This window comes from Leucoraja erinacea, chromosome 2 (genome assembly GCF_028641065.1).
Source record: "Leucoraja erinacea ecotype New England chromosome 2, Leri_hhj_1, whole genome shotgun sequence".
In the NCBI taxonomy this organism is placed as follows: Eukaryota; Metazoa; Chordata; class Chondrichthyes; order Rajiformes; family Rajidae; genus Leucoraja; species Leucoraja erinaceus.
In genome coordinates, this window is record NC_073378.1 from 82,866,727 (window position 1) to 82,893,066 (window position 26,340).

General features: G+C 40.9%; 1 protein-coding gene across 10 annotated transcripts; it reads right to left on the reverse strand.

Moving 5' to 3' along the window:
- Window positions 1-602: 602 nt before the first annotated feature.
- Window positions 603-26,266, reverse strand: LOC129711724 (heterogeneous nuclear ribonucleoproteins A2/B1-like). Of its 10 annotated transcripts, none has more exons than XR_008725916.1 (11): window positions 25,851-26,264; window positions 22,192-22,305; window positions 20,038-20,184; window positions 16,660-16,870; window positions 15,409-15,510; window positions 14,305-14,376; window positions 14,152-14,231; window positions 10,379-10,447; window positions 5,603-5,710; window positions 1,452-1,489; window positions 603-1,097 (listed from the first exon to the last, which is right to left on the reverse strand). XR_008725916.1 is itself a non-coding variant. In XM_055659633.1 (11 exons), the coding sequence occupies exons 1-11, from the start codon at window positions 25,854-25,856 to the stop codon at window positions 1,080-1,082; spliced, it is 948 nt and encodes a 315-aa protein (XP_055515608.1). In that variant the 5' UTR covers window positions 25,857-26,266; the 3' UTR covers window positions 603-1,079. The 10 variants fall into 10 exon arrangements, 8 of the variants coding, with proteins under 8 accessions (XP_055515608.1, XP_055515582.1, XP_055515599.1 ...); XR_008725914.1 differs by having other exon boundaries at window positions 1,452-1,523; window positions 5,588-5,710; window positions 25,851-26,259; XM_055659633.1 differs by having other exon boundaries at window positions 14,152-14,214; window positions 25,851-26,266.
- Window positions 26,267-26,340: the final 74 nt, after the last annotated feature.

Sequence of the window (26,340 nt, forward strand, 5' to 3'; positions counted from 1 at the left end):
GTGCATGATCTTCCACAGAGAATACGGTGTAAAGAAATTCCCACACATTGTACTATATTTCCTAGCAAATTCAAAACAGTTATCTGCTAGTTTGCTATGAGCTAAGTATTGACCTCATCACTTCTGTAAAATAAGACAATTAAATAATATCTTACCTACATGGTGAAGTTTAACTGATGCTTAGCTCTATTCTGCTCTATAAGACATCTGTTTTCGTTGGCCTTGTCTTTAAATTTATTGTAGTTATAACTTTTGATCCGTGAATATCGCTCAGTTATAAGTGCTGGCTGAAAATAGGCTTCTTTGTTCAGACTTCTTGTGCTAGACCTGTATTCTTGGAAGTGTAAACCACTTGCTGTTTAACGTCGGATCTTGCCTTTGCTGGCCGATGAAGTGGCTGCTGTATCTATACGATCTAAGGATCTCTCCATTTCGCAGAAACCATTCTCAGTTCTAGCAGTTTAAAAAGAATTCTGAGGAATTGACGATTCATCTCTGCACCTTTTGCCTGCTTAGCAGTCCTTGTATTTCTCTGGCTGTGTCAAAAGCTTAATATTTACCCACCCAGAATATATCTACCTAAGAAAACAATTACACACCCCTTTTCTTTTTTTTGGGGGGATTTTATTAAAGTTATTGTGGACATACAACATTTTCCAAACTCTACACACTGCAGATATTTAACATAGAAAGGCTGAATATTATAACTCCATGATCCTGGTTCATAGCTCTCAAAATTCTCAGTGCATCTAAGAATATTTAAATGTCAAAAATCCCCTCAAACTCATAACAATCCCACATTAGAACTTGTGTAGAACACTACAAAAACACTACAGCAAAGAAAAATTTAAAAAGCTAGAAATCTGTCTCCAAGGCATCTTTACAGTCCTTTCTCCACATCAAGAGTCCGCTCAATTAAACAATCCCAAGCATTGACAAAATGGTTTTCTCTGCCTGTGCTCTGGAGTCTTCCGTCATCTCACTGCCTTTTTATGTTCCGCTGAGATAAATTTTTCCTTAAAATTTTGCTGAGAGAATAACCTGCAGCTGTCCTGTAAACTCTGGGCACTCATCCTCCCCTATTTATATAGTGATGCCTGTTACAATAAAATAGAGGTAAACAGTAAGCAGCAGTTAATCATAAAAATCCAAGGTTACTCTATATATAATATTGAAATGGTACAAAACCCTTCAAGCGTTATGCCAAATGTTATGTTTCCATAAAAGTTAATTTAAACAATTTGTTGCTACATTATTTCTCCCCATGCAACCAGCTACAATTATGAATAGTTGCACATATCTAACTGGAACAAATACATGGTGTATATATTTAAATTACTTGAAGCATTCTATATTTAACAAATCTAAGTGTTAAAAGTAACTTTGAAATGGTTGCCACTGGTACTATTTATAGTAAAATGTTCAGTAATAAGAATGGATCACATACTTACCCTTGGATGGGTTATTGAATTAGTATCTGTTACGGCCACCATATCCTCCTCCTCCACCTCCTCCATAGTTTCCTAGAATTAAATGTTTTTTAAATGATCACAAAATTCAATCAGTTTGCATGGGAAATAATGAACTATAGTACCACAAATCCTGGTTATTTTGATCACTATTCCATCTCAAATGTCATGCAATCTTCTGCTCTTGCAGGAAAGTATAAAATTCTCCAATTCCTCTCATCTTAAAGAATGACAATGTCCTTTAAATACACCACAGTAATTTAAATGAGTACAATTTAGGTTTAATTTCCTAAAGTAAAATGGCACCAATCTGATGGAAGAGGTTTCAGTATGAAAAGTGAACCATGTCTTTCCTAGATGCAGCCAGACCTCCCGTTTCCAGTACTTCATATCTATAGTGGAGCTTCGCCCAAATATAGATTCAGAAAATAAGCAATATTACCCATTTGCAAAACCAAGATATTAAAGTCCATCTTTTGAATACAAACCAAACCACAAGATTGAATAAAGGACTGGACACATCTCACTCTTCAAATAATATTTTAATAGAAATTCCAATAATTGAATCATTGTTTTCTTTAAGCAGAGTTCTGCAGGGATCTGTGCTGGGACCTCTGTTGTCTGTCATAAATGACTTGGACGTAAACATAGATGGACTGTTCACCAGGATTAGCGAGGAAGCTTGCCAAAGTAGAAAAATATAGATCAGCGACAGAAATGGCAGGATAAATGGCAGAGTTTAAGCCAAGCAAGTCTGACATGTTGCATTTTGTGAAAATGGAATCCAAGAGTAAAGTATTAGTTGATGGCAAGACCTTTAACATCATTGATGTACAGAGGGATCTTGGGGTCCGAGCTCATAGCTCCCAACACAAGTAGACACAGTGGTAACAACTTAATTCAAAATTGCCCAGTGGTAAAGGAGGCAAATGGTATGCGTGTCTTCAATGACAGTGCATTGAGTAAAAGAGTCAGAAAACCATAATGCAGCTCCATCAGACATTGATGAGGCCACACCTGGAGTACTGTGTGCAGTTGTCACTCCATTACAGGAAGGATGGGGAGAGAGTGCCAAGGATGTTTATCCGAATGCTGCCTGGATTAGACGGTACTAGCTACAAGGACAGTTTGGACAAACTTGGTTCATTTTTTCTGGAACTCCGGCGTCTGAGAGACACGATAGAAACAAAATAAACAGATAGGGTAGACAGTCAGAACCACCAATCATCCCCTCCCCGACATGTCAAAGACTAAGAGGCATAGCATCAATACAAGTGGGTCAAAGTTTAAAGGAGATATTTGGGCCAAGATTTTTTTTATTTTTATTATTTTTTTTGTTTTTGTTTATTTTATTAGAAGTTAATACAGCACAAAACAGTACAGTGGCACCTAATTTTAGGTGCCAACTATGTAATACCGTAATCCATTCTATGTACAACCTCTAGTTTTATGTTATAAGAAGGAAGTAAGCAGAACAAGAAAAAGAAAACAATAGAAAGGGGAAAAAGTGGAAAAATAGATGGTAGAGAGTAGAAAAACGTGAAGTGTGTATATAAAAAATAAAAAAAGGAAGAGAGAAAGTGGAAAGTAGAAATAGAAGAGAAGGCCCCTTAAAAGAGAATTTTTCAAATCTGTATTCGGAGATGTAGCTCTATCCGCGTCATGAACTGAAATCAGCAATCCTTACGGCACCGCTGCATCACATGATTCCAAAAAGTCGATGAAAGGAGACCAACTCTTTAAGAATTGGTCATATTTATCTATTAGTCGGAGTCTCATTTCTTCAAGGCGTGCTATGTCCATCATATTCCTGATCCACATTTTAACAGTTGGTGTGGTTGTATTTTTCCAAAATTTAAGTATCAACCAAGATTTTTTTTAAACAGAATCGACGAGTGCTTAGAACGTGCTATCGGTTGTTGGCAGCAGGTATGATAGTGGTATTTAAGAAACCTTTGGCTAGGCACACAGAGAATGGAGGGATACGGATTACGCACAGGCAGAAGAGAAAAGTTTAACTGTGCAACAGAGCCGGTTTCTGTACTGTTTTATGTTCTGTCTTGGGTATAAACTAAAACAACTAAATTTAAATTGGTTATTCATTTCTCAAGAATATAGTTCTAAACCACAAGATTGAAAAATTCCATGATATTTTAAGCAAGTCAACCTCTGAGTGACAACCTTTAGTTTAAAACATCAAAGGCCATTCTGCACCAATTACACAAAAAAGCTGCAGTATGAAAATGAAATGTTTGTAGACAAAAATTCAGACTAATACTCAAGATGAAAATGGTACAAAGTAGAACTACCAAGAAACAGTATGGATGAAATAATCATTCCAGTATTCGAATGAAGAACTGCTCACTACATCAAGGAGTTTAAATAGCTGTCAATTACAAGAACTAATTCTAGAGTAATGCTTCCCTCCATTAAATTTCACCAAAGCAACTTGTCAAAAGGGATAACAAGGATCAAAACAAAGACCAAACTTTTAACTGCATGCTTTTTGACTTCTGAGAAATAGTTTTTTTTAAAATTGAAGTACAGGAATTGCAAGAATCTGCTACTTTTTCCTGATACACAAGTCTTATTCATTCAAATATTTTTTTTAAATGAAGTGGGCACTCTAAATCATCCACTGAAATTTAATTGACGTGATTTTTAATGCAATGCAATATTTCCAATAGTAAATTACATTGTTTATATAAATAAGAGTGACTCACTTCTAATCCAATTCATAATTAAATAAATCTGAGAAACAAAGTTAATTATCATAAAAAGGTTTAATTTATTTTTAATTATGACGCATTTGAAAATGGATCCATTGTAATTAACACAAAATTTTCTGGTGATTTTGGAATTTATTCATTGGTTTGAATTTTCAAAGAATGCTCCTTTTTTGCAGGTCAATTTCAAACATAGTTTCATTTAAGGTTGGATTGTGGTTCTAATTAAATTTCAAGAAAATAGTACTTAAAAGGCACAAAGACAAAGAAAATATCCAATTGAAACTTCAGCAAAATATCTAAGTATGATGCATATTGCAGATATTCAGGCTGAACATTCCAATTGTTGCTTTATTGTTATAAAGGAACAAAGACAAATTGTTACGGTTTTCCTGCGAGTTTTTACTCAGTAAGTTCTGAAATGATAATATCCATGCAATGATTAGTGCAACTGGATTACATTGCTTTTCAATAACTGATCAATGTAACATGAATTTTAGCAATTGACATTTAACACTTGATTTGGCCAACTCAGATGCATATAAATTTAAAAGTCCTAATTAACCTCACCAGAGGTGGTCTTGCACAGGTTATTTCCTCCATATTGATAAAAATATATCTAACAGGTAAAAATACATAATGCTACTCTTGTAAAATTAAGTTTTCACCAAATCAGATCACTAACAGGATGCCACTAGGCTAGCTGGAGGGCAGAATGGAAGAAAACATTTCATACATGGAACATCCAACAGACTTAACAGTACAAAGAATCTCCGAAAAGTAGTCAGTGAAAAAACAACTTGTGGACAGCAAAGTCTCAAATAATCACATATGACCAGATAGCCTTATGGGATTCTGTGCATTCCCAATGCAACAGATAGTGTCTCATCGGAAATATAGTACTTTTTGACAACCTGCAACAACAGCCTCACTGGAGTCTGCCTACACCTTTGTGCTAAAGAAAATTGAATGGGTCTGGAACTTGACACAGTAGCAGATTCCACGAGGGGATAACAACTAGAATTCCATGCTGATTAATTTACAATTTATTTTAAATTATAGAGTAAGAGTGCAGTAAAAATGAATGGAGGCAACTTCACTAACATAAAATTTAATACTCCACAACATAAATTTGGGCTAAACCTTCAAACCATGTTCATGGTATGCTGAATTCAAGTGATTACTGGGCAGGGCACCACATTATACTGGCAAAGAAAAAAAAATCAAACTAATCCACCATGGCATTTAAAGCAAACAAAATCATGAAGGGTCTAATTTCCAAGAATACTTTTCATCCCAGTCAAGAGGGAACAAAACTTAATTTACTTCTATGAACTGCCCATCTTTCTACCATATAGTAAAAAAAAAAAAAAAAAAAAAAAAAAAAATTACCTCCATATGGTGCACCCATATTTCTACCTCCAAAGTTTCCACCTTTCATTGGTCCAAAATTAGAATTCTGATGATTGTAATTTCCAAAATCATTGTAGTTACCACCACCACCACCAAAATTTCCTAAGGTTTAAAAAAAAGGCAGATTACTACGAGTATTTTGTTCAAGCCTTTTCATTTCCTCTATTGTCCTTTGCTATTATTGTGAAAGGATTTCAATGTACTTTGTAAAATCACAACCACAAACTTTTCTGTTTACTCAGCAAATTCTCCCAAAATGTTCACCAACACTGCAAATACTTATCAGCAAAATCAATATCCAAGTTTGACATTTCTCATATTTTCTAATCACCAAGAGTGACAATGATTAATTCTAGATATGAAAAATGTATAAATTTGTCCTAAAAGAAACAAAATTATCTATTCCACTATATGTTGCAGATTCAACTGTTCTATCTATCCTTACACCCAACAGTTGCAAAACTGAAAAGTACCATTTAATTAAGGGTGGAAACACAGTACAAAACAACTGCCCCCAAAACAATGATTGTTAACAGAGTCGCTATTTGTGTGATTTACAAATTTCCCACCACTAATCTCTAAACTAAATACCCACATTCAATTCTGGAAAACACTCCCTATTTGTGTGTGAATGCAATCTAATAAGGGGGAGAATATAGATATGAAATGGACAATTAATATATATAAAAATCAACAAGAGCTTCTATGGATATACAAAATAGAGTACCCAAGTTAAGTTTGGGTGCCCTGGAGGATGAGAATGCGGAATAATTAATGGGAATTAAAAAAAACGGCAGAAAATTTATAGCAATATTTTGCACCAGTTTTCATGCTGTTGCAAATATGCCAAAAGGTATGCCATACAGGCTTGCCTCAAGAAGAATGAGAAAACTTGTAATAATCTCCACCATGTTAAAAAAAAAACAAATGAGGCCAAAGGCAAGATGTTGTCAGGGCCCCGATGGAAATTACATCATTGATTGAAGTTTTTTTTAATAAATTTACGAATAAAGTATCAGTGGATTAGAAAACAAAATCTGTTTTACTTGTTCAAGAGAAGGGAGGCAAAAAGGAAATTGTAGGCCAGTTATTTTTACTTCAGTTGGCAAAATGTCAGATTCCATAAATTTAATAAATAGCAAGTCATTTAGAGAAGCACAATGCAATCAAACCATGCCTCTCCATTAATGGAAAGCAAACCCAGTTTATCTGATCTCTTACCATAACTTAAGTCCTGCAGTCCAAGCAACATCCTGGTAAATTGTCCCTGCAGGTTCTCCAATGCAATAATTATTCCAGTAGTATGGTGATCAGAACTGCACACAATACTCCAAGTATCATCTCAGTTTTTTTCCAGTTGCAAAACAACATGTCTAATATTTGTGCCCTGACCTATGACAGCAAGCATGCCATATACTCTCACCACATTTGCAGGTGTTGCCACTTTCACCTGCACAAATTATGCCAATAAAAGCTCAAGACCCTTCACAACTCCAAATATTTCTTCAGAGTTGTTACTGAAAAATTTAGATACCTTGGATCTTACGTGACTAGAAAATAGACCTCTATTTCAAACAAATTTCCCACCACTAATCTCTAAACTAAATACCCACATTCAATTCTGGAAAACGCTCCCTATTTCCCTTATAGGTAGAGTGAATGCCATAAAGATGATCTTTCTTCCACAATTCCTATACTTATTTCAATCAATATCGATATATCTGCCCAAAAATTTTGTTTTTTTTAAATTGACTATTATTACAAATTTCATTTGGGACTACAAAATGCACAGAATACACAAAATACATTTGTGTAAACCTAAAGAAAATGGAGGATTAGCTCTTCCTAATTTCCTTTTCTACTACTGGGCAACTAATATTAAAAACATAATTTTCTGGATGGATGATACGTGTCAACAGGTAAATTGGTTAAAAAAGGAGAGGGAAGATTGTTTGCCTTTTAACATAGGCGCAATTCGTCTTTCTCCAACACATCTGAATAAATCAACGTATGAGCAAAATCCGATAATACACAGTACCCTACGTATCTGGAAACAAGTTGAAATGAAGTAAAACTAAGACATTTCTCTCTCCTTCTACAAATTGCTAACAATCCCTCGTTTAAACCGTCTACTTTAGATAAGGCGTTTGCGCAATGGAAAAACTCAGGAATTGAAACGGTGGGAGATCTCTACGAGAAGGGGATTTTCCTCTCGTTTCAAGAACTACAAGAGAAATATCATTTGAACAAGCAATCTCTTTCGATATCTTCAAATCCGAGATTATGTAAAAACATATACACAAGATTGTCGTTTTATTGGTCCAGATATACTAGACGATTGTTTGAATAGAAATGCCGACACAAGCAAGTTCACATCTTACATTTATAACATTCTTTTAAATGCGCATACCCCATCTTCTGAGATGTATAGGCGAGCATGGGAAGACGAGTGGGTTTATTAATTTCAAAGGATAGCTGGGAGGAAAGCCTGCTGTACATACATTATTGCTCTCTCAATGTCAGGCACTTCCTGATAAAATTTAAAATACTGCATAGGCTTTACTACTCAAAGACTAAATTGAATAAGATCTTCCCAACAGTCTCCCCTATTTGTGATAAATGCTACCTTCAAGAAGCGACTTTAACCCATTCCTTTGCTTCCCGTATAAAGATACAAAACTTCTGGAGGGGAATATTTGATATCTTCTCTAAAATACTTTAAATTAAACTGGAGCCAGATATAAAACTGATAACATTAGGCATGTCAGAAGCTTGTTCTAAGCTAACGATATTTCAAAGTGTCCTTGACTATGGCCTAATAACTGCGAAAAATCTGATACTCAAATTTTGGAAAAAGACAATAGTTCCCACAGTGAAGATGTGGATTACTGACATGTCCGAGACACTACATTTAGAAAACATTAGGCTTGTTTTGGGTGAAAAAGTAGATCAATTTCTCAAAACGGTCTCCTTTCACTGAATTTCTGTGTGTGTGTGTGTGTGTGTGTTTATATTATAATAATATTATTATATAACTAAACTCCCATCTTGTTATCTGCAATTTTGCGTTGTTTCTCAATTTGTACAAAAACGGTACACGATAGCGCTACGATTTTTGGCCCACCTTACTTTTTGTGTAGCACATTGTGCTGTGCTGCAAATGAAACAAGTTTTGTTCAGATCGATGGTATATTTTATATTTCAGAAGTCATTACATTTTTTAAAAATCAACTTAAAACAGCACCCCCACCCGCGCATGCGCAGTTAGGGGCAAGTTCCCGTGCACGTCTTTATTGACGCTGCAAAGGGCACCCGACGGGTCCTCAGCCACACCTGCGAAGTTGGAGCATTTACAATATTCCAATGGCAATTTTTTTTTTCCACACGGCAAGATTAATTGGTCAGGAGGGATAGTGGGGTGGGGGGGGGGGGGGGAGGGGGGGTGGGGGGAGGGGGGGGGGGGGGGGGGGGGGGAGGAGAGGGGGAGGGGGGGGGGGGGGGGGGGGGGGGGGGGGGGGGGGGGGGGGGGGGGGGTAGAGGGATAGGAGGGGGTAGGAAGGGGAGAGGTTATGAAAAGAGGGAGGGAGTGACTGGGGGTAGGGGAAAGGAGAGGGAGGGATTGGGGGAGCGGAGGAGAGGGGAAAGAAGAGGGAGGGTGAAGAGGAAGGGGAGGGAGTGCTGGAGGATGGTCAAATGATCTGCGCCTGCGCAATTGGGGGCTATGGGTCAGCGGTGGAATATTGCGTTGAGGAAGGTGTTCCGTTGGGGGACAGCGACGCAACAGGTCACAATTAGTCTAGTAACGAACTAAAATTAGAACTGTTTTATCTGAAGCTTAATAGAATCAGAGGGTGGTCTTATTAAAACTTACAAGATCTTAAGATGTCTGCACTGATGAAAGTTTAGAACAAAGTTACAAGAGGGTGATCATTTAAACAGGTGTACTGGAATTCCTAGTGAAGGTGGCAAGTCCCTGGAATTCTCTACCCAGAAGGGCATTAAAGCTGGAACATTGGAGGCTTAAAATAAAATTTTGCAAAGATCAGGGAATTGAGAATTGTGAAACTGGCACAGAAGAGATCCTGAGCCAGGACAAGCCTGAGGAGCCAGAAGGCCTACTCCCACTTTTATTGTCATGACATTTAAGCATCAATTTACATTAATTATTTCACCGCTGATCTAAACACTTGGGGCAATTTAGAGAACAATTAAAATACCAACCTGCAATCTTTAGGATGTGGATAGAAACTGTTTCAGGGCAAATATGCAAATTCCACATAGAAATTGATACGAGTCCAGGTCAAACACATGTTGCTGGAGCTGCAAAGTAGAAGCTCTGCTGGCAGCACTATTGTGCAGTTCTTCTCAGGAGAGCACACTTGGTGCACATAAATGGTTGCATCAGTTTTCTCAGATCAAATCATATTCCTGCCTTGAACCAATTTAAGATATTTACTTGTATCTTTTAAAACAACCTCAAAATGATTGGCAGGAAAGGCTGAATCTGGAACAGTTGTTCAATTCTGAATTTGTTTGGGATGGTGCTTTTCCATCTACAATTTCTGAACACCCTCCGATCCTCACGAGGAAAACAATTTTGGAAACTTGACATTATTCAACAGATCAGTTCAAAAGCAATTTGTCCATTACTCCAATTCTGTACAAAGTTACCACACATGCAAAGCAGTGGTACTTAACACAGCAACTACATTGCATGCCATCCTTCAGGGACCAAAAATATTTTCTCAACAGCAGTAGCAAAGTACTTACCACCATAATTTCCACCTCCATCATAGCCACCACCAAATCCTCCACCAAATCCAGCGCCATAGTTGCCACCTTAATAATAGAAAACAGATTAAATAATTGGGTGAATTTGGCAAGCTGCGCAATTGTGGCTCGCTGCACAATTTAACCCAATAAGGCTAGATTCAACCACCCAAGAGCTAAGCTGTTCAACAAAAATGTTTCCTCAAGAAGTAGAAATGAAGTTGTGCTTGAAAGCAAGAAAGGAAATTAAATTCACATAGAAAGGTGCAGATACAACTCATAACCAACAGACCCACCCAAATAAAAACAGCAAGTTTAACTAAACCTGGAAAAATTTGACTGGAAGTAACAAAAAAAGTCAGAAAGCAATCCATAGACCTTTAAATCATTGGCTCACAGTTGCTTAGAGCACAAGCAGGGAAACATAAATTATACATGAGGCACCATAAATAAAGGGAGATATTAATCTGCTCATTGATTGGACTAATGAATCTGGCATGGGATTCCTGTTTGAACAATTTGCACAAGGGATTGCTTCTTAAGAACAATATTTCAGAATACAGCCAGGAACAGGTTATTTTACATTTGGTCACGTCATGAGGTGGGCTTGATATTATCTTGCGGTTAAGGATCCTCAGGGGAGCAGTGATTACAACACAGAACTCAAAATAAAGTTTAAGATTCCAAAACCAGCATTCTCAAATGAGTGTAATCCTCAGAAGACTAAGGAAGATCAGCATAGCTGACTCGACTATTACAGTTGGACTGTAAAAAGCACCCCATCAGGATGCACCAGTTTGGTTTGGCATCAACTCTGCCGGACAGCACAAAATTGGAGAATTGTGAATGTAATCCAGTCCATTCACACAGATCAGCCTCCCCACCATCAAATTCATCTACACTGCACGCTGCCTCAGAAAAGCAGCTAACATAATCAAGGACCATTTTCATCTGCGTCCTTCCTTCTCCCATTGGGCAGAACATACACAAGTTTGAAAGGATGTACCATCAGATTCAGAACTGCTTCTTCCCCAGAAGATTGAACGGGTTCCCTCATAATGAAGGGGGTAGATCCAAATTCTCAACCTACCCGATTGCAGACTTTACACTTAAAAACAAATCTTTCCTATCTCTGCAACACAATGTTCTGCACTCTGGTACTTTTATATTTGCACATTCCTGTTATACCCATGTATGATCAATTTGTTTGGATAGAATACAAAAATTCTCACTCAATCGCACTAACATGACAATACTAAACCAATACAAAGCAATAGAGTAACTGTAAAATAGGCTAATAGGCAATTGATCAGCAGCAGATAGGGGAGAAGCTATTTTATACTAATCAGCAACAATTTAACCCAATCAAACAGCAGAATATGAAAAAAATAAAGATACATTTAATGGACTAGTTAAATAAAAGCTGCAAATTCAATCAGGAAGATAACGGCTTGATGTCAAACTAGAAGAGAAATAAGGATCTGAACTAAGTATTGTTCCTCTAATCTGTATCAACAAACAAAGGCAAATATTTAAAAACTAGAACATTTTACAAAATGTGAAAACTATCAAATGAACAGAGAATTTTTCAGGATTCAGCAGTGGTGAACTAAAGCGCCAACATAGAAAATAGATGAAATGGATATCTATATCTGATATTTAAAACAAAATAATTTTGCACGTGTCATGATGGAAGACACTGCAAATATTCAAAACCGAACAATATTATTAAATAGGTTGGAAAAAAAGTACCATAAGGGACAAAACATGAGAAACTGATTTCAAAAGTCAACAAGTTTCAGGATATCAGTGGATTGCAAAATAGTAAATGTGACCTCGTTTTCAAAGAGGAGCGGCTCTCCAATATGTATCAGATTTCCCTGTAAACTAATGGTCTAATTTTGCCCATTACCAGAGGCAGACAATTACATGTACCTATCCATCTGCTAATCCCCGTTGCATGAAATTTACAGCCATCATCCGATATCTACTTGGCCGATATGAACCCTAACCCGAAGATTCCTTTAAGCTCTAATACATTACTTTCCAAATGAGAAAAATAAATTAAACTAGACCAAGTGCAGACCCGTTGAGTCTGTTCCCCCAACGTGTGGTTGCAGGGGAAGGGGGGGGGGGGGGGGGGGCAGCATGCGGCATCACACACTAACTACCCCCCCCCCCATCACACACGCTAACGATCCCCCTTGATATTATATTTAATATGCTCCTTTTACCCCATTACCGCCCTATCCAGTGACGCATAGCCCCCAACTCGCAGGCGTGTCTTGAGAGGGAGGGGGGGTAGAGAGTAAGAGCAGAGAGAGAATGGGGAGAGACAGAGAGAAAGGGGCAGACAGAAGGGCAAGGGAGAGGGGGTGGAGGAGAGGGAAGGTGGGTGAGGGGAGGACGGTGGGGTAGGAGGGATGAGAGATGGGAGGAGAGAGAGAGAGAGTGACTGGGGGGGAGGGGAAGGGAAGGGGGGGACTGGGGAGGGGATGGGGTGGAGGGTAGGTGAGGGGGAGAGAGGGGTACGGGGAGAGAGGGGAGAGAGGGGGAAAGAGTGGAGGGAGATGGGTAGGGGAGAGAGGGGGAAGAGTGGGGAGGGGAAGGGGAGAGAGGGGGAAGAGTGGGGAGGGAGGGGCAGTCTATCTATTCCCCACTCTCTATCACCCCCACTCCTCTCCCTCTATTCCCACACTCCCTCCTCACCTCCCCCATTCCCCCCTCTCCCGCAGTCCCCCCACTCCCTCTGTTCACCTCCCCAGGATCTCGCCTGTCCTCCAGGTCTGCAGAACTTGCTCGTTCAGAGAGGAACACAGAACAGGGAGGAGTCATAGAGCCAAATACCAGGGGGTGGGGTGAGGTGTTGACGTAACTCGGCCTCGAGTTAATGCAGCAATTTGCTTCCCATTATCCTTTAAATTTTGGCAATGGTTTCTGTGTAGTATCATCACTGAAGTTTCAAAGCTAGAGACTCAACAATCATAACCAGTTTTCTAGGTAAGAGTGCCTTTATTTATCACATATACCAGATAAGAACTGGAATAACGAAGTTTTCACATGTTGCAATTTTACAAAGAAAAAGTATAAATATGTTATTGAGTTAAATGATCCATTTTAGTGCAAAAACCTAAAAGCCACAGTGGTTTAAAATCTGTAGTGTTCAGTAGGGCTAAGATGTGGTTGTGATGACTGGTTCAAGAATCCATTTGTTGTTGGGAGGAAGCCATTCTTGAACTTGGACATAATAGATCTTAGGCTCCTGTATCTTTTTCCCATACGGTAGCAACAAAAAGAGAATATGGCCATGGCGATAGTCTTTGATGCACACCACCAGCGACAACAGTCAACAAATCCCGTTGTCTGAGTAACAAATTCCGTTTCTAATTATTTTAAACAACTTTTTAAAAACAAATGTTCATTTTCACAAATCATGTTTTAGAACTCTTTCTTCCTTTAGTCCTATGTGCTTCAATGTCAACTGTGCTTACTTCTACTCATCCCTCATGTCAATTTCCACTACTCCCCGCCCCTAATAGTGCTTTCTATTGTCGCTTTCATTTCTAAGCCAAGCTTATTCGTTACAGCTATTAAAGAGGACAAATGGAAATATCACCAAGCTCAGGACCAGACTCTGCTGCTTGCATCATCAAAATGCATGCAGTAAAATGTTGAAGAATCAGTAGGTATTTGATGGAAGCAGACTCCAGTTACATACCAACACCTTTCAGAAAGGGTGGATCTTAAAAAAATACTTCTGCGATCAAACTTACCACCTCCACCATATCCATTGAAACCAGGACCATCACCAAAACCACGACCACCTCCAAATCCATCTGCAATAATAAAATAACTTAAAAGACAGCCACCATAAAGTAATAAATAAGTATTTTCTTTAAATAAGCAAAGCTATCATAAAAGCTTACGAGGTCCACCTCCAAAGTTTCCACCACGACCCACAGGAAAATTGCCACGAGAGTCTCCTCTAAATCCTCCACCTGTCATTTATAATATTGTTATTTACATATTGAAGAAATACTAAATGATAACAAAAATGCAGAATACAGGTAACAGCCATTAGCTCATGCACTCTGTCATTTGATAGGTTTAACTACCAATGTCATGCTTCAGCGACATCTTTACATTTACCCCAAATCTAACAACCCTAATATCCAAAAATCTGAATAATGTATTCAGCAACTCAACTGTCACAGTGCACCTCTGAGAATTCCAAATATTCCTATGCAGACATTTCTCATCTCTTCTGAATGATTAAGCACATTGTAAAATCAGGAAAAACCATGATATAAACACCTCTTAAAAGCTGATCTAACATACAAATTACTCTAAACTCTCAAGGCCAGTCCGTTTACTCTCTAACATAATAGGATAACCGCACTCTAAATTTAATCTAGCAAATCTCTCTCCAAAATAGGAGAGCAGATACATACATAGCCTAAGAATGCCCCCGTTAGCATCTTCACCCTTTCACTCACATCTTGCAAAGAAGGCCAACCTATCATTTAGCTTTCTGACCACTCGGGCTCTGTGTGCTTATGTGCATTTGTCCTGTATCAAGACACTCGGGTCCCTCTGATCAACAATGGCTTGCAATCTCCCAAAATTAAAGTATTTTGCATTTTGTATTCAAAATGCACACAACATGCTCTTGAAGCAAATCTGCAATTCCCTCACATATCAGGCTTCCATTTAGGTCTAACATTTAAATACAATATACTTAATTCTCCTCATCCAAATCACTAATTTAGATTGAGAAGCTGGGACCCCCTTCAACCGTTGTAATGTAAACCATCCAATGTAAACCCATATCCATAATCCTTCCAAGTGCACCGATAAAACTTCCTGAAATAGTTGCCACCATCGACCCAACTGATCTGCAACTCCCCATATATTATCATCTGTGAGATGTGTCTTTTGCAATTTCATACATAATCACCCCCCCCCCCCCCATGAAAATCTGTAAAATATTACCCCGTAATAAATGTTGTCTACCAGTTTGGATAACATACCTCCTCGTCCCATTCGGGTACTTTGTGCCTCCATTATTTCCTGACGAGACAGCGCTTTTCTCACTTCTGCATTGTGGCCATTAACATAATGATACTTTTGAACTGGAAGAAAAATTTACAAGAGTATGCAAAGTATTACCAAGAATCTTTACAATGGTCAAAAGATTTTTAAATTTGAAGCGTTGATTTTACAATACCTGGAGCAGATATTGTGGAATTGTTAACTAGAAGCCTTTTAGAATACTGACATTTATAGATTTCTTCTATGCATCCTGGATAGAACTGATGATGTGCAGTTATCCCAATTTGAAGTAGCCATACAGAGCCCAGTTTGTTATATTTCACCTACTAGTCCTCAAATTCAATATTTGTTTATTTTGTCTAAATGTCTTCATAACCTCGCCTTCCCTGCAATTCAGTGTACAAAGTTATATATTCCCACTTTCTCTTGCTCAACAGCTTCTTGTACGCACTTCAGGTTTATTTCGTTAACATCCTCATGAATCACTTAATTAACTGCCCTTGTTTACCTCAACTGACTCTAGTTTTGTATCAAAGTACTTTCAACACACGGAGGGAGATTTAAAAAAAACATTTTACAAAATGTAAGTACAAATGCAATTCTCCACTGTGGAACAGGAAATACTTGATTTGGCCAAATTTCACCATATAAATCCCATATCACACCATCTTTTCTTATGACACAGTAAACCATTTCAGGCCAATGCTCATGCTGGCTCTCCAAGCAAATCCACTTCTGTCAGCTTTTCCTGTAACCCATTCCTCCCATATTCCCACCAATCACCTATACACTAGGGGCAATTTAAAGTGGCCAATTAACACATTAACTAAGTTTTAAAATTTAGGAGTAATCCAGAATACCTAGGGGTATTAAAGCCCTGCTGAGAAAATGAAAATGCCGAACAGATAGCACTATCTGTTCAGGGGCTGCATGTTCTCTACATAGCATGATTGTATACAATTCAGTTGAAAGTGAGAGGCAGCATCGCTACCACTGTGCTACCCATAGTACCAATAACAATTTCAATCAATAATGAAAATGAGCATTACAAAGGAAACTATCTGTAATCTGTAATGCGTGAAGCAGAGGTAGTTCCTACGCTAGATTTTTCCCCCCCAGAATCCTAGAAGCCAGAAAACATGGGGTGGGGAAAGAAAGAGGAGTGGAGGGGAAAAGAGAAAAATAAAGAATTATGTAATGAATAAAGCAATTCTGTTAAAGTCGCTTACGGACTACTTTGTCCACCGGATCATGGTCATCAAATGATACAAATGCAAATCCTCTTTTTTTCCCACTTTGTCGGTCGGTTATTACATCAATGGATTCTATTTTCCCATAGTTCTTAAAATACGCTCTGAGGTGATGTTCATCAGTGTCATCTTTTATTCCACCAACAAATAATTTCTTCACAGTTAAGTGAGCACCTGGTTTCCCAGATTCCTAGAAAAAAGTATATTTTAATATTTTAATCACTAAATAACTAAATAATGAGTTGGATTGTGCTCCATACAACCCGTTGTCAGCACACAATCAAGTGCTAATCCCCAAAACATATATGCTTGTCAGCATTAGATGCTTTTACTTAATTCCCCTGAGAAGCAGAGCAGACCCAGTGGCAATCAGGCCTCAGACAATGGCAGTGGCTAAAGGAACGTTTAAAAAATACCACCAGAAAAAAGGTTTCAAAAAATCGAAACACCATCTCTGGAAGTTTTGCAATCATGAACATTTGGTTCCCAAAGTGTAATGTTGGCCAAATAAAGAAATAGGATGTCAACTAAAAAAGTCTAAAATAAAACATAATAAAAATAAAACGAATATATCGTTAACATGGGAAGTCATAGGCTACGCCAGTTAGAAAATTCAACATAATTAACAATATAACCCAGGATAAATATATAACTACATACCATGCAACTTTGAATAGTACAAATGCAGAATTATAACTGAGAACAGCACACCATCGACACCTCGTCTCAATTAATGCTGCAATTCAAATTGCTACCAAAATTAGTCATGACCAGCCAGTTGTCATTGATATCTGCCCAACAATGTTTATGAAAGAACCAAATATGTGACAGTGAATTAATAATTCAATCTTAGAATGGAAGAAATATGTACATTTTATAAATTCCCCGCACTTGCGCATGGGTAATCAATGCATACCAAATTGGATTGTTTTTCTTGAAATTATGACAAGAGGATGGATAAGGGTGGGGAGAGGATGAGGTCATAGATGTGGACATTAAAAAGGCCTTCTACACGATTTTGCTTCACAGGCTGGTCCGAAAGGTTAGAACACATCGAATAAGACAAGCTAACAAATTGGAAACAAAGTTGGGTCCTTGAATGGAGTCAAGGGGGGAGGTAAACTCCATCCATTGCTTTACACCCCCCCCCCTTGACTCCATTCAAGGACCCAAGCAGTCTTTCCAGGTGCGGCAGAGGTTCGCCTGTACCTCCTCCAACCTCATCTATTGCATCCGTTGCTCTACATCAGTGAGACCAAGTGTAGGCTTGGCGATCGCTTCGCCGAACACCTCCGCTCGGTTCGCAATAACCAACTCGATCTTCCAGTGGCTCAGCACTTCAACTCCCCCTCCCATTCCGAATCCGACCTTTCTGTCCTGGGCCTCCTCCATGGCCAGAGTGAGAACCACTGTAAATTGGAGGAGCAGCACCTCATATTTCACTTGGGCAGTTTACACCCCAGCTGTATGAACACTGACTTCTCTAATTTCAGGTAGTCCCTACTTTCAATGCGTTTTACGCACGCTTTGATAGGGAGAATACTGATGTGCCTTCCAGTGCCCCCATTCGCTGTGATGGTATTTCAGTCTCAGTCACAGAGGCCGACGTCAGGAAATCCTTCAGAGGGGTGAACCCCCGAAAAAACACCTGGACCTGATAGTATACCCGGTCGCGTTCTAAAAACCTGTGCGGACCAACTGGCTGGAGTTTTTACGGACATTTTCAACCTCTCACTTCTGAGGTCCCCACCTGCTTTAAGAGGGCATCAATTATACCAGTGCCCAAGAAGAGTAAGGTGACGTGCCTCAATGACTATCGACCAGTGGTGGTGAAGTGCTTTGAGAGGTTGATCATGGAGCAAATCAACTCCTACCTCGACAAAAACCTGGACCCACTGCAGTTCGCTTACCGCCACAACAGATCAACGGTGGATGCGATCTCGCTGGCCCTCCACTCCGCTCTGGACCACTTGGACAACAAAAACTCATATGTCAGGCTGTTATTCATCGATTACAGCTCGGCATTTAACACAATCATCCCCTCCAAGCTGGTTACCAAACTTACAGAACTGGGTCTCTGCGCATCCCTCTGCAATTAGATCCTCAACTTCCACATTCACAGACCACAGTCTGTTCGTATTGGTGGAAATGTGTCAGCCTCAATAACAATAAGCACGGGAGCACCTCAAGGCTGCATGCTCAGCCCTCTGCTGTACTCACTCTATACTCATGACTGCGTAGCCAGTCACAGTGCGAACTCCATCATCAAGTTCGCTGACGACACCACTGGTGTGGGATGTATCACTGATGGGGATGAGTCAGAGTACAGAAGAGAGATCGAGCAACTGTCCACATGGTGCCACGCAGTAAGCTGCCCTCAACACCAGCAAAACCAAGGAACTGATTGTGGACTTTGGAAGGAGTAGGAGGGGGATCCACAGCCCCATCTATATCAACGGGTCGATGGTTGAAAGGGTCAAGAGCTTCAAATTCCTGGGCGTGCACATCTCTGAAGATCTCTCCTGGTCCGAGAACACTAATACAATTATCAAAAAAGCTCATCAGCGCCTCTGCTTCCTGAGAAAATTACGGAGAGTCAGTTTGTCAAGGAGGACTCTAACTTCTACAGGTGCACAGTAGAGAGCATGTTGACTGGTTGCATCGTGGCTTGGTTCGTCAATTTGAGCGCCCTGGAGAGGAAGACTACAAAAAGTAGTAAACACTGCCCAGTCCATCATCGGCTCAGACCTTCCTTCCATCGAGGGGATTTATCAGTCGCTGCCTCAAAAAGGCTGGCAGTATCATCAAAGACCCACATCATCCTGGCCACACACTCATCTCCCTGCTACCTTCAGGTAGAAGGTACAGGAGCCTGAAGACTGCAACAACCAGGTTCAGGAATAGCTACTTCCCCACAGCCATCAGGCTATTAAACCTGGCTCGGACAAAACTCTGATTATTAATAACCCATTTTCTGTTATTTGCACTTCATCAGTTTATTTATTCATGTGTGTATATATTTATATTATGGTATATGGATACACTTATCTGTTTTGTAGTAAATGCCTACTATGTTCTGTGTGCTGAAGCAAAGCAAGAATTTCATTGTCCTATACAGGGACACATGACAATAAACTCACTTGAACTTTCTCCACCCTTCTCAGCTCTCACTCAGCCCACTGGCTCCACCCTTTCCTTTCTTTTTCCCGCCCCCCTCACATCAGTCTAAAGAAGGGTTTCAACTCAAAACGTCTACCTTCGATTTTCCATCATCTGCAGTTCCTTCATAAACTTGAGGTTATTCATTAATTTAGTTCATTATCTTTATTTGTGGAAAACCCCACATTGAAAACTTACCTCTCTTGCCACTGCACGTTTAGGCTCCACCACACGACCATCAATTTTATGAGGTCTTGCAGCCATTGCATCATCAACTTCTTCAGCAGCTGAAAATGTCACAAATCCAAACCCTCTTGATCTTTTGTTTAGAGGATCCCTCATGACCTGCAAAGAAAGTGACTTCTAAGTCCACAAACTTGAATCTGAATAAACATAAATCTGAAAAAAAGCATAATTAACAGCTGCCCTCTCGCATTAGTACATTGGAACTATTTATGTGAAGGCTTATGCTAGTTAGCTGAGCCCTTGAATGCCAAAATTCAAATCTATTCTAAATGTAAATTTTATGAAGACACGTTGAAATCTTAGTAAATTACCAGATTTCAAGAATTTTTAAAAAATGACTGGCATTCCTCTTCTGAATGCTAAAAAAAATTAAGATATGATTTAATGTTTAACTATTCTGATAATGTTGTACAATTAAAATAAGTTCAAAGTCATGTGTTAATTTATTTTTTATTTAAAGAGATTACAGGGGGCTATAAGCCACTTGAAGGTCAATGATTTAAAATCATTGCTTTCATAGCAAAAGGATTTGAGTATAGGAGCAGGGAGGTTCTACTGCATTTGTACAGGGTCTTGGTGAGGCCACACCTGGAGTATTGCGTACAGTTTTGGTCTCCAAATCTGAGGAAGGACATTATTGCCATAGAGGGAGTGCAGAGAAGGTTCACCAGACTGATTCCTGGGATCAGGACTGTCTTATGAAGAAAGACTGGATAGACTTGGTTTATACTCTCTAGAATTTAGGAGATTGAGAGGGGATCTTATAGAAACGTACAAAATTCTTAAGGGGTTGGACAGGCTAGATGCAGGAAGATTGTTCCCGATGTTGGGGAAGTCCAGGACAAGGGGTCACAGCTTAAGGATAAGGGGGAAATCCTTTAAAAACGAGATGAGAAAAAAAAAAATTCACAGAGTGGTGAATCTCTGGAACTCTCTGCCAGAGGATAGTTGAGGCCAGTTCACTTTTTTTTGCAGTTTTAGTTAGTTCTGTGTCCTGTTTGTGGGAGAGATAGTCTTTTTAATGTGTGGGGTAGGGGGTAATAATATTTCTAGGTCCCTATTTGGTCGGTGAGGCAGCTTTTTCTCCGGGCTGCCCCGTCGACCCGTCCTCGTGGCCTACCAGCGGGCGTGGAGCGCCGTTTCCTGGCGGGGACCGCCCAGCACCTCGGCTTCGGTGGCGGCACAGCGCTGGAGCGCTATCGTGGAGCGGGCAATGCCTTGCCTGGATCGCTGCGCGCCGCGCTGGAGCTCCGGTGAGCTGTGACCGCCGAGTTCAACACCGGGCTGCGGGTCTGCGGAGCGGGCGGCGCCGACTTTAACATCGGGAGCCTGGGAGCTCCAAACTGGCGCAGCCTTGTCGGCTTCGGAAGCCGCGGTCCCCAGTTAGGAAGCAGCCGTTCCAGGTGGCCCAGCCGCTGAAAGGACTCTCCCGACGCCGGGGCAACAGCACCCGGCCAGAACGGCCAGGAACACCGGGCCTCCATAGAGGCAATAGCGGAGGCCTCAATAGGCCTGACTTTGGGAGAACTGGGGATGGGGACTGGACATTGTGCCTTCCCCCACAGTGGTAGCCATTGTGGGGGGATGATTTTCTGTGTGTAATGTGAATATGTTAGTTTGTGTCCAAGATGGCTGTCGGAAGGGAGAGCGGACACTGGCGCGCTTTAGCTGCCGCTGCTCTCTCTTCACATTGTGTTTTTGATTTTTTGTCTTTGGAGCGAATTCTGTCTTTAATTTGTGATTGTGATGTCCTTATTATTTATTTTACTCCGACTATATGTTTTTTCCTCTCTTGTTAATTTTCTGTAAGGTGTCCTTGAGACTTTGAAAGGCGCCCGCAAATAAAATTTATTATTATTATTATTGGCTATATTTAAGAGGGAGTTAGATGTGGCCCTTGCGGCTAAGGGGATCAGAGGGTATGGAGAGAAGGCAGGTACGGGATACTGAGTTGGATGATCAGCCATGATCATATTGAATGGCGGTGCAGGCTCGAAAGGCCAAATGGCCTACTCCTGCACCTAATTTCTATGTTTCTAAAATTACAGCAAGTCTATTTGAAAATCTCACCTGGTAAACAGCTATATTTAAAATTTCAGAACTTACCACACAGTCTGTCAGCTTTCCCCATTGTTCAAAGTGGCCTTTTAAGTTTTCTTCTGTTGTATTAAAACTGAGACCGCCGATGAACAGCTTGCGATACTGCTCTTTATCCCTGTTCTGGGGAGAGATTCAATAGGTTAAATAATTTAACCAGTAGTCCTGCTACAAAATTAAGAGGATACTCCAGCATCAGGTCCATGTGCAAAGGTATATTGCAGAGGGTTATGGGAGGTCTTTAAAGAGCATTTTGTATCTTAGCCTGGTAAAACAAAAAACACCTCAGTAGTGAGAAAATTAATTATTTTAAAAATAGGACCAGGCTGCTGACTGAAGAAGACAGTCCACAGCAGCTCAGTGGGTTAAGCAGCATCACAGGAGAACATGGATAGGTGATTTTTCTGGCTGGGTCCCTTCTTCACAGGGGCGGGGGAAGCTGAGAGGGGCAGGATAAAGCCTGGCAGGTAATAGGCCTACTTACTGGCTTTGTTCTCCTCTTTCAGCCCCCCCCCCCTCCTCCACACTTACAATCAGCCTGAAGAAGGGCCCAACCGAAATGTCAACGTTCGAGATTTCTCCTGAGATGCTCAATTTCGGTTTAGTTTAATGTCACGTGTCGAGGGACAGCAAAAAGCTTTTGTTGTATGCTATCCAGTCAGCAGAAAGACAATGCAACAAAACTGTGTCTTATTTTGTAAACCAGCATCTGCAGTTTCTTGTTTCTACCCATGATTAATATTTTTAAAGCCAAAAGCTTCAAGAGATTTTACCAAGACTGACTAAATTTAAAATGTGGACATGTAAAAAAAGCACCCACATCCATATAGAACAATACTCTGCTCTACGTACCTCAAATACTGTTCTACACCCAGCTGCCCTACTGCTGGTCCAGTGTTGTGTACATAAGCTGAAATTCTTCTAAAATTGATCTGATGCTATAATCTCACACTACATTGACTATTTCCATTTGCACTCTCTAAAGCTTACATTTGGATCTACCACTACTTAATGGAGAGCAAAGTTGACCCCAGCAATATTACCATCTGTAACCTTACCTCATTTTTCACCTATGAAGAAAGCTGAAAGAGGAGGCAGGACAGAGCCAGCAGGTCTTTTACCACAAAAGTTGATTATTCCAATGCCATTTCTCAATTTCTATAGATAAGATCTTATTTCAAACTGTCATGGCAATCCCTGTCAACTGTTACTGTGTTAATTTAATAACATTAATGTCAAACCAATCAGGGGACAAAAATGTAAAATCTCATTATCTTCAAAATTCCTTGTCTTTGCCATTTCAAGACCTCCAATCCAAGCATGGCATTAGTACAAACCCATTACTTTTCTCACGCTAAGAACCATCTAGGCCTATACTCAAATTCCGTCCATTAACTCTACTTGTCCACTGGCAGACATCAATTGTAAACAAAGTGTGTTGATTGGTCCCCTTGGAAGTGAGTTTTGGTCTGAATATGCTCTTAGCATCACAACATATTCTACGCTCCTGCTCGGTGCCTTAGGTCAGCTGATCATGGAGGTACCGAGGTCTAAGCAGAAGCTCAGAGTGGATAGAGCCTTCTCTGTTGCTGCTCCGACTTTATGGAACACTCTACCTTTGCACATTAGACAGGCCCCTTCACTGTCCATTTTCAAAGCTAGTCTTAAAACCCTTTTCTATTCCTTGGCTTTCGACCCTGCATGAGACTTTGCTCCTGTTTTAGTGTTTCTATTGTTTTTTATTGTTTTTACTGTCTTTTAATGTTTTTATTGTTTTGTTTTATTTTTATGATTAGTCATGTACAGCACTTTGTTGCAACAGTGGTTGTTTTTAAAGTGCTCTATAAATAAAGTTCAGTTCATCAAATGTCTGAAATGAACAAAGACGCAGACACCTTTATTTGCATAAACATGATTGACAGAATGGGTAGAACCAGGGTAATTATGTCTTATTTGAAATGTAGACAACATTGAGATTCTTTTGAATCTCACATGCAGCCCACCTATTTTGAAGTGTGATGTGCACAAATACATCGTCAGATTAGTCAAATCATTATTCTGTGATTCAGTACAATGTTTTGGTTTTAAGGTTATAATGAAAGAAATGGCCAGTATCTACCACAAAAAAAATAGAGATAAGGGAAATATTACATTTCTGCTGAAGAGACCCGAAACGTCACTCATTCCTTCTCTCCTGAGATGCTGCCTGTCCCGCTGAGTTACTCCAGCATTTTGTGTCCACCTTACATTACTGCTTGTGGAAATGTGCCATGAACTGGCCGCCTTCTCCTGTACATACGTGATGGCTCCTCGAAGTATATTTAACTAATAAGTACTTGTAATATTCCAAAAGTGCTGGAGAATGGACAACCCATATAAAGCTTTTACCCTAGCTTTTACCCGTTCCCTTCAAATACTCTCATTTATTTCCCTAGTGTTGAATGTGTTCTTTACTCGGAAACATGGGGAAAGGGGAGAAATGAGGAGAGGGAAGGGGAGAGATGAGGAGGGGGAGGGGGAGAGGTGTGGAGGGGGAAGGGGAGAGATGTGGGAGGGGGAAGGGGGGAGATGTGGAGGGGAAGGGGGGAGATGTGGAGGGGGGGGGAGGGGGGAGATGTGGAGGGGGGAGATGTGGAGGGGGAAGGGGAGAGATGAGGAGAGGGAAGGGGAGAGATGTGGAGGGGGAAGGGGGAGATGTGGAGGGGGGAAGGGGGGGGAGATGTGGAGGGGAAGGGGGAGATGATGGGGAGGGGGAGGAAGGGGAGAATGTGGAGGGGGAAGGGGAGAAGATGTGGAGGGGGAAGGGGAGAGATGTGGAGGGGGAAGGGGGGAGATGTGGAGGGGAAAAGGGAGAGATGTGGAGGGGGAAGGGGAGAGATGTGGAGGGGGAAGGGGAGAGATGTGGAGGGGGAAGGGGAGAGGGAGAGAGGGTGGAGGGGGGGGGGAGAGATGTGGAGGGGGAAGGGGAGAGATGTGGAGGGGGAAGGGGGGAGATGTGGAGGGGGAAGGGGAGAGATGTGGAGGGGGAAGGGGGGAGATGTGGAGGGGGAAGGGGGGAGGGGGGAGGGGGGAGGGGGGAGGGGGGAGATGTGGAGGGGGAAGGGGGGAGATGTGGAGGGGGAAGGGGAGAGATGTGGAGGGGGAAGGGGAGGATGTGGAGGGGGGAAGGGGGAGATGTGGGGGGAGGGGGGGGAGATGTGGAGGGGGAGGGGGGAGAGATGTGGAGGGGAAGGGGAGAGATGTGGAGGGGGAAGGGGGAGATGTGGAGGGGGAAGGGGAAGGGGGGGGGGGAAGGGGGGGATGTGGAGGGGGAAGGGGAGAGATGTGGAGGGGGAAGGGGGAGAGAATGTGGAGGGGGAGGGGGGGAGATGTGGAGGGGGAAGGGGGGAATGTGGAGGGGGAAGGGGAGAGATGTGGAGGGGGAAGGGGAGAAAGGGGGGGGGGGTGTGGTGATAAAAAATAGACCCTTAAATTAATCAGCTGTACCGTGAGCAACGGCTTCGAGAGGTTTTATTACGTCGTGCCACTCACTCGTCCGGTACGAAGACCGACATGGTCTTCAATCTGCTGCCGTTATCAGCGCCATATGTGTGTTTTTCTTTCGTCCTCCGCCTCTATAAAAATACAAAAACAATACCGCCCGGAAATCTATTTCCCCTATCCCTTACCTCCATCCCGTTCGAATAATGGTTTCCAAAATAGCTATATTGTAATGCAAGCGTTTTTAAATGAAGCTGGAAGTTGTGCCTGAATCTAACGCCGAGCCCAGGCCTCAGCTGATGCCGCCTCCGTCTTCCAGAACCTTCTCTGGTCTCAGCCACAAAATGGTCGCCCTCCCGTCACGTCACGTGACGCCGAGTCGCCAACGGAAAATAGGGTTTTGTGTCTGGAAAACAGTCGGAAATATAAACGTCTGTCTAAACACAACACTGTCTAAACACAACGCTGTCTAAACACAACACTGTCTAAACACAACGCTGCGCTCCCAAATTCAACATGCCGTTCAACATGCTTTTTAAAAGTGTTTGTAAATATCGCGTGCCTGTTTGACGGAAGGTGTTTGAGATAAGGGGGCGTTTAGCGGAGAAGGCCGAAACACCGTCGGAATGACGCAATTTAAAATAACTTCTCAAGATCATACAAAAAATATTTTAGCTT

Bases quoted from the DNA above. Each gene is read 5' to 3' on its own strand.
- LOC129711724 (XM_055659607.1), bottom strand. The intron at 14,377-15,408 runs GTATGTTATCCA...TATAAATGACAG, and splicing joins TACCCGAATGGGACGAGGAG to GTGGAGGATTTAGAGGAGAC. The intron at 14,215-14,304 runs GTAAGCTTTTAT...TTATTATTGCAG, and splicing joins AAACTTTGGAGGTGGACCTC to ATGGATTTGGAGGTGGTCGT.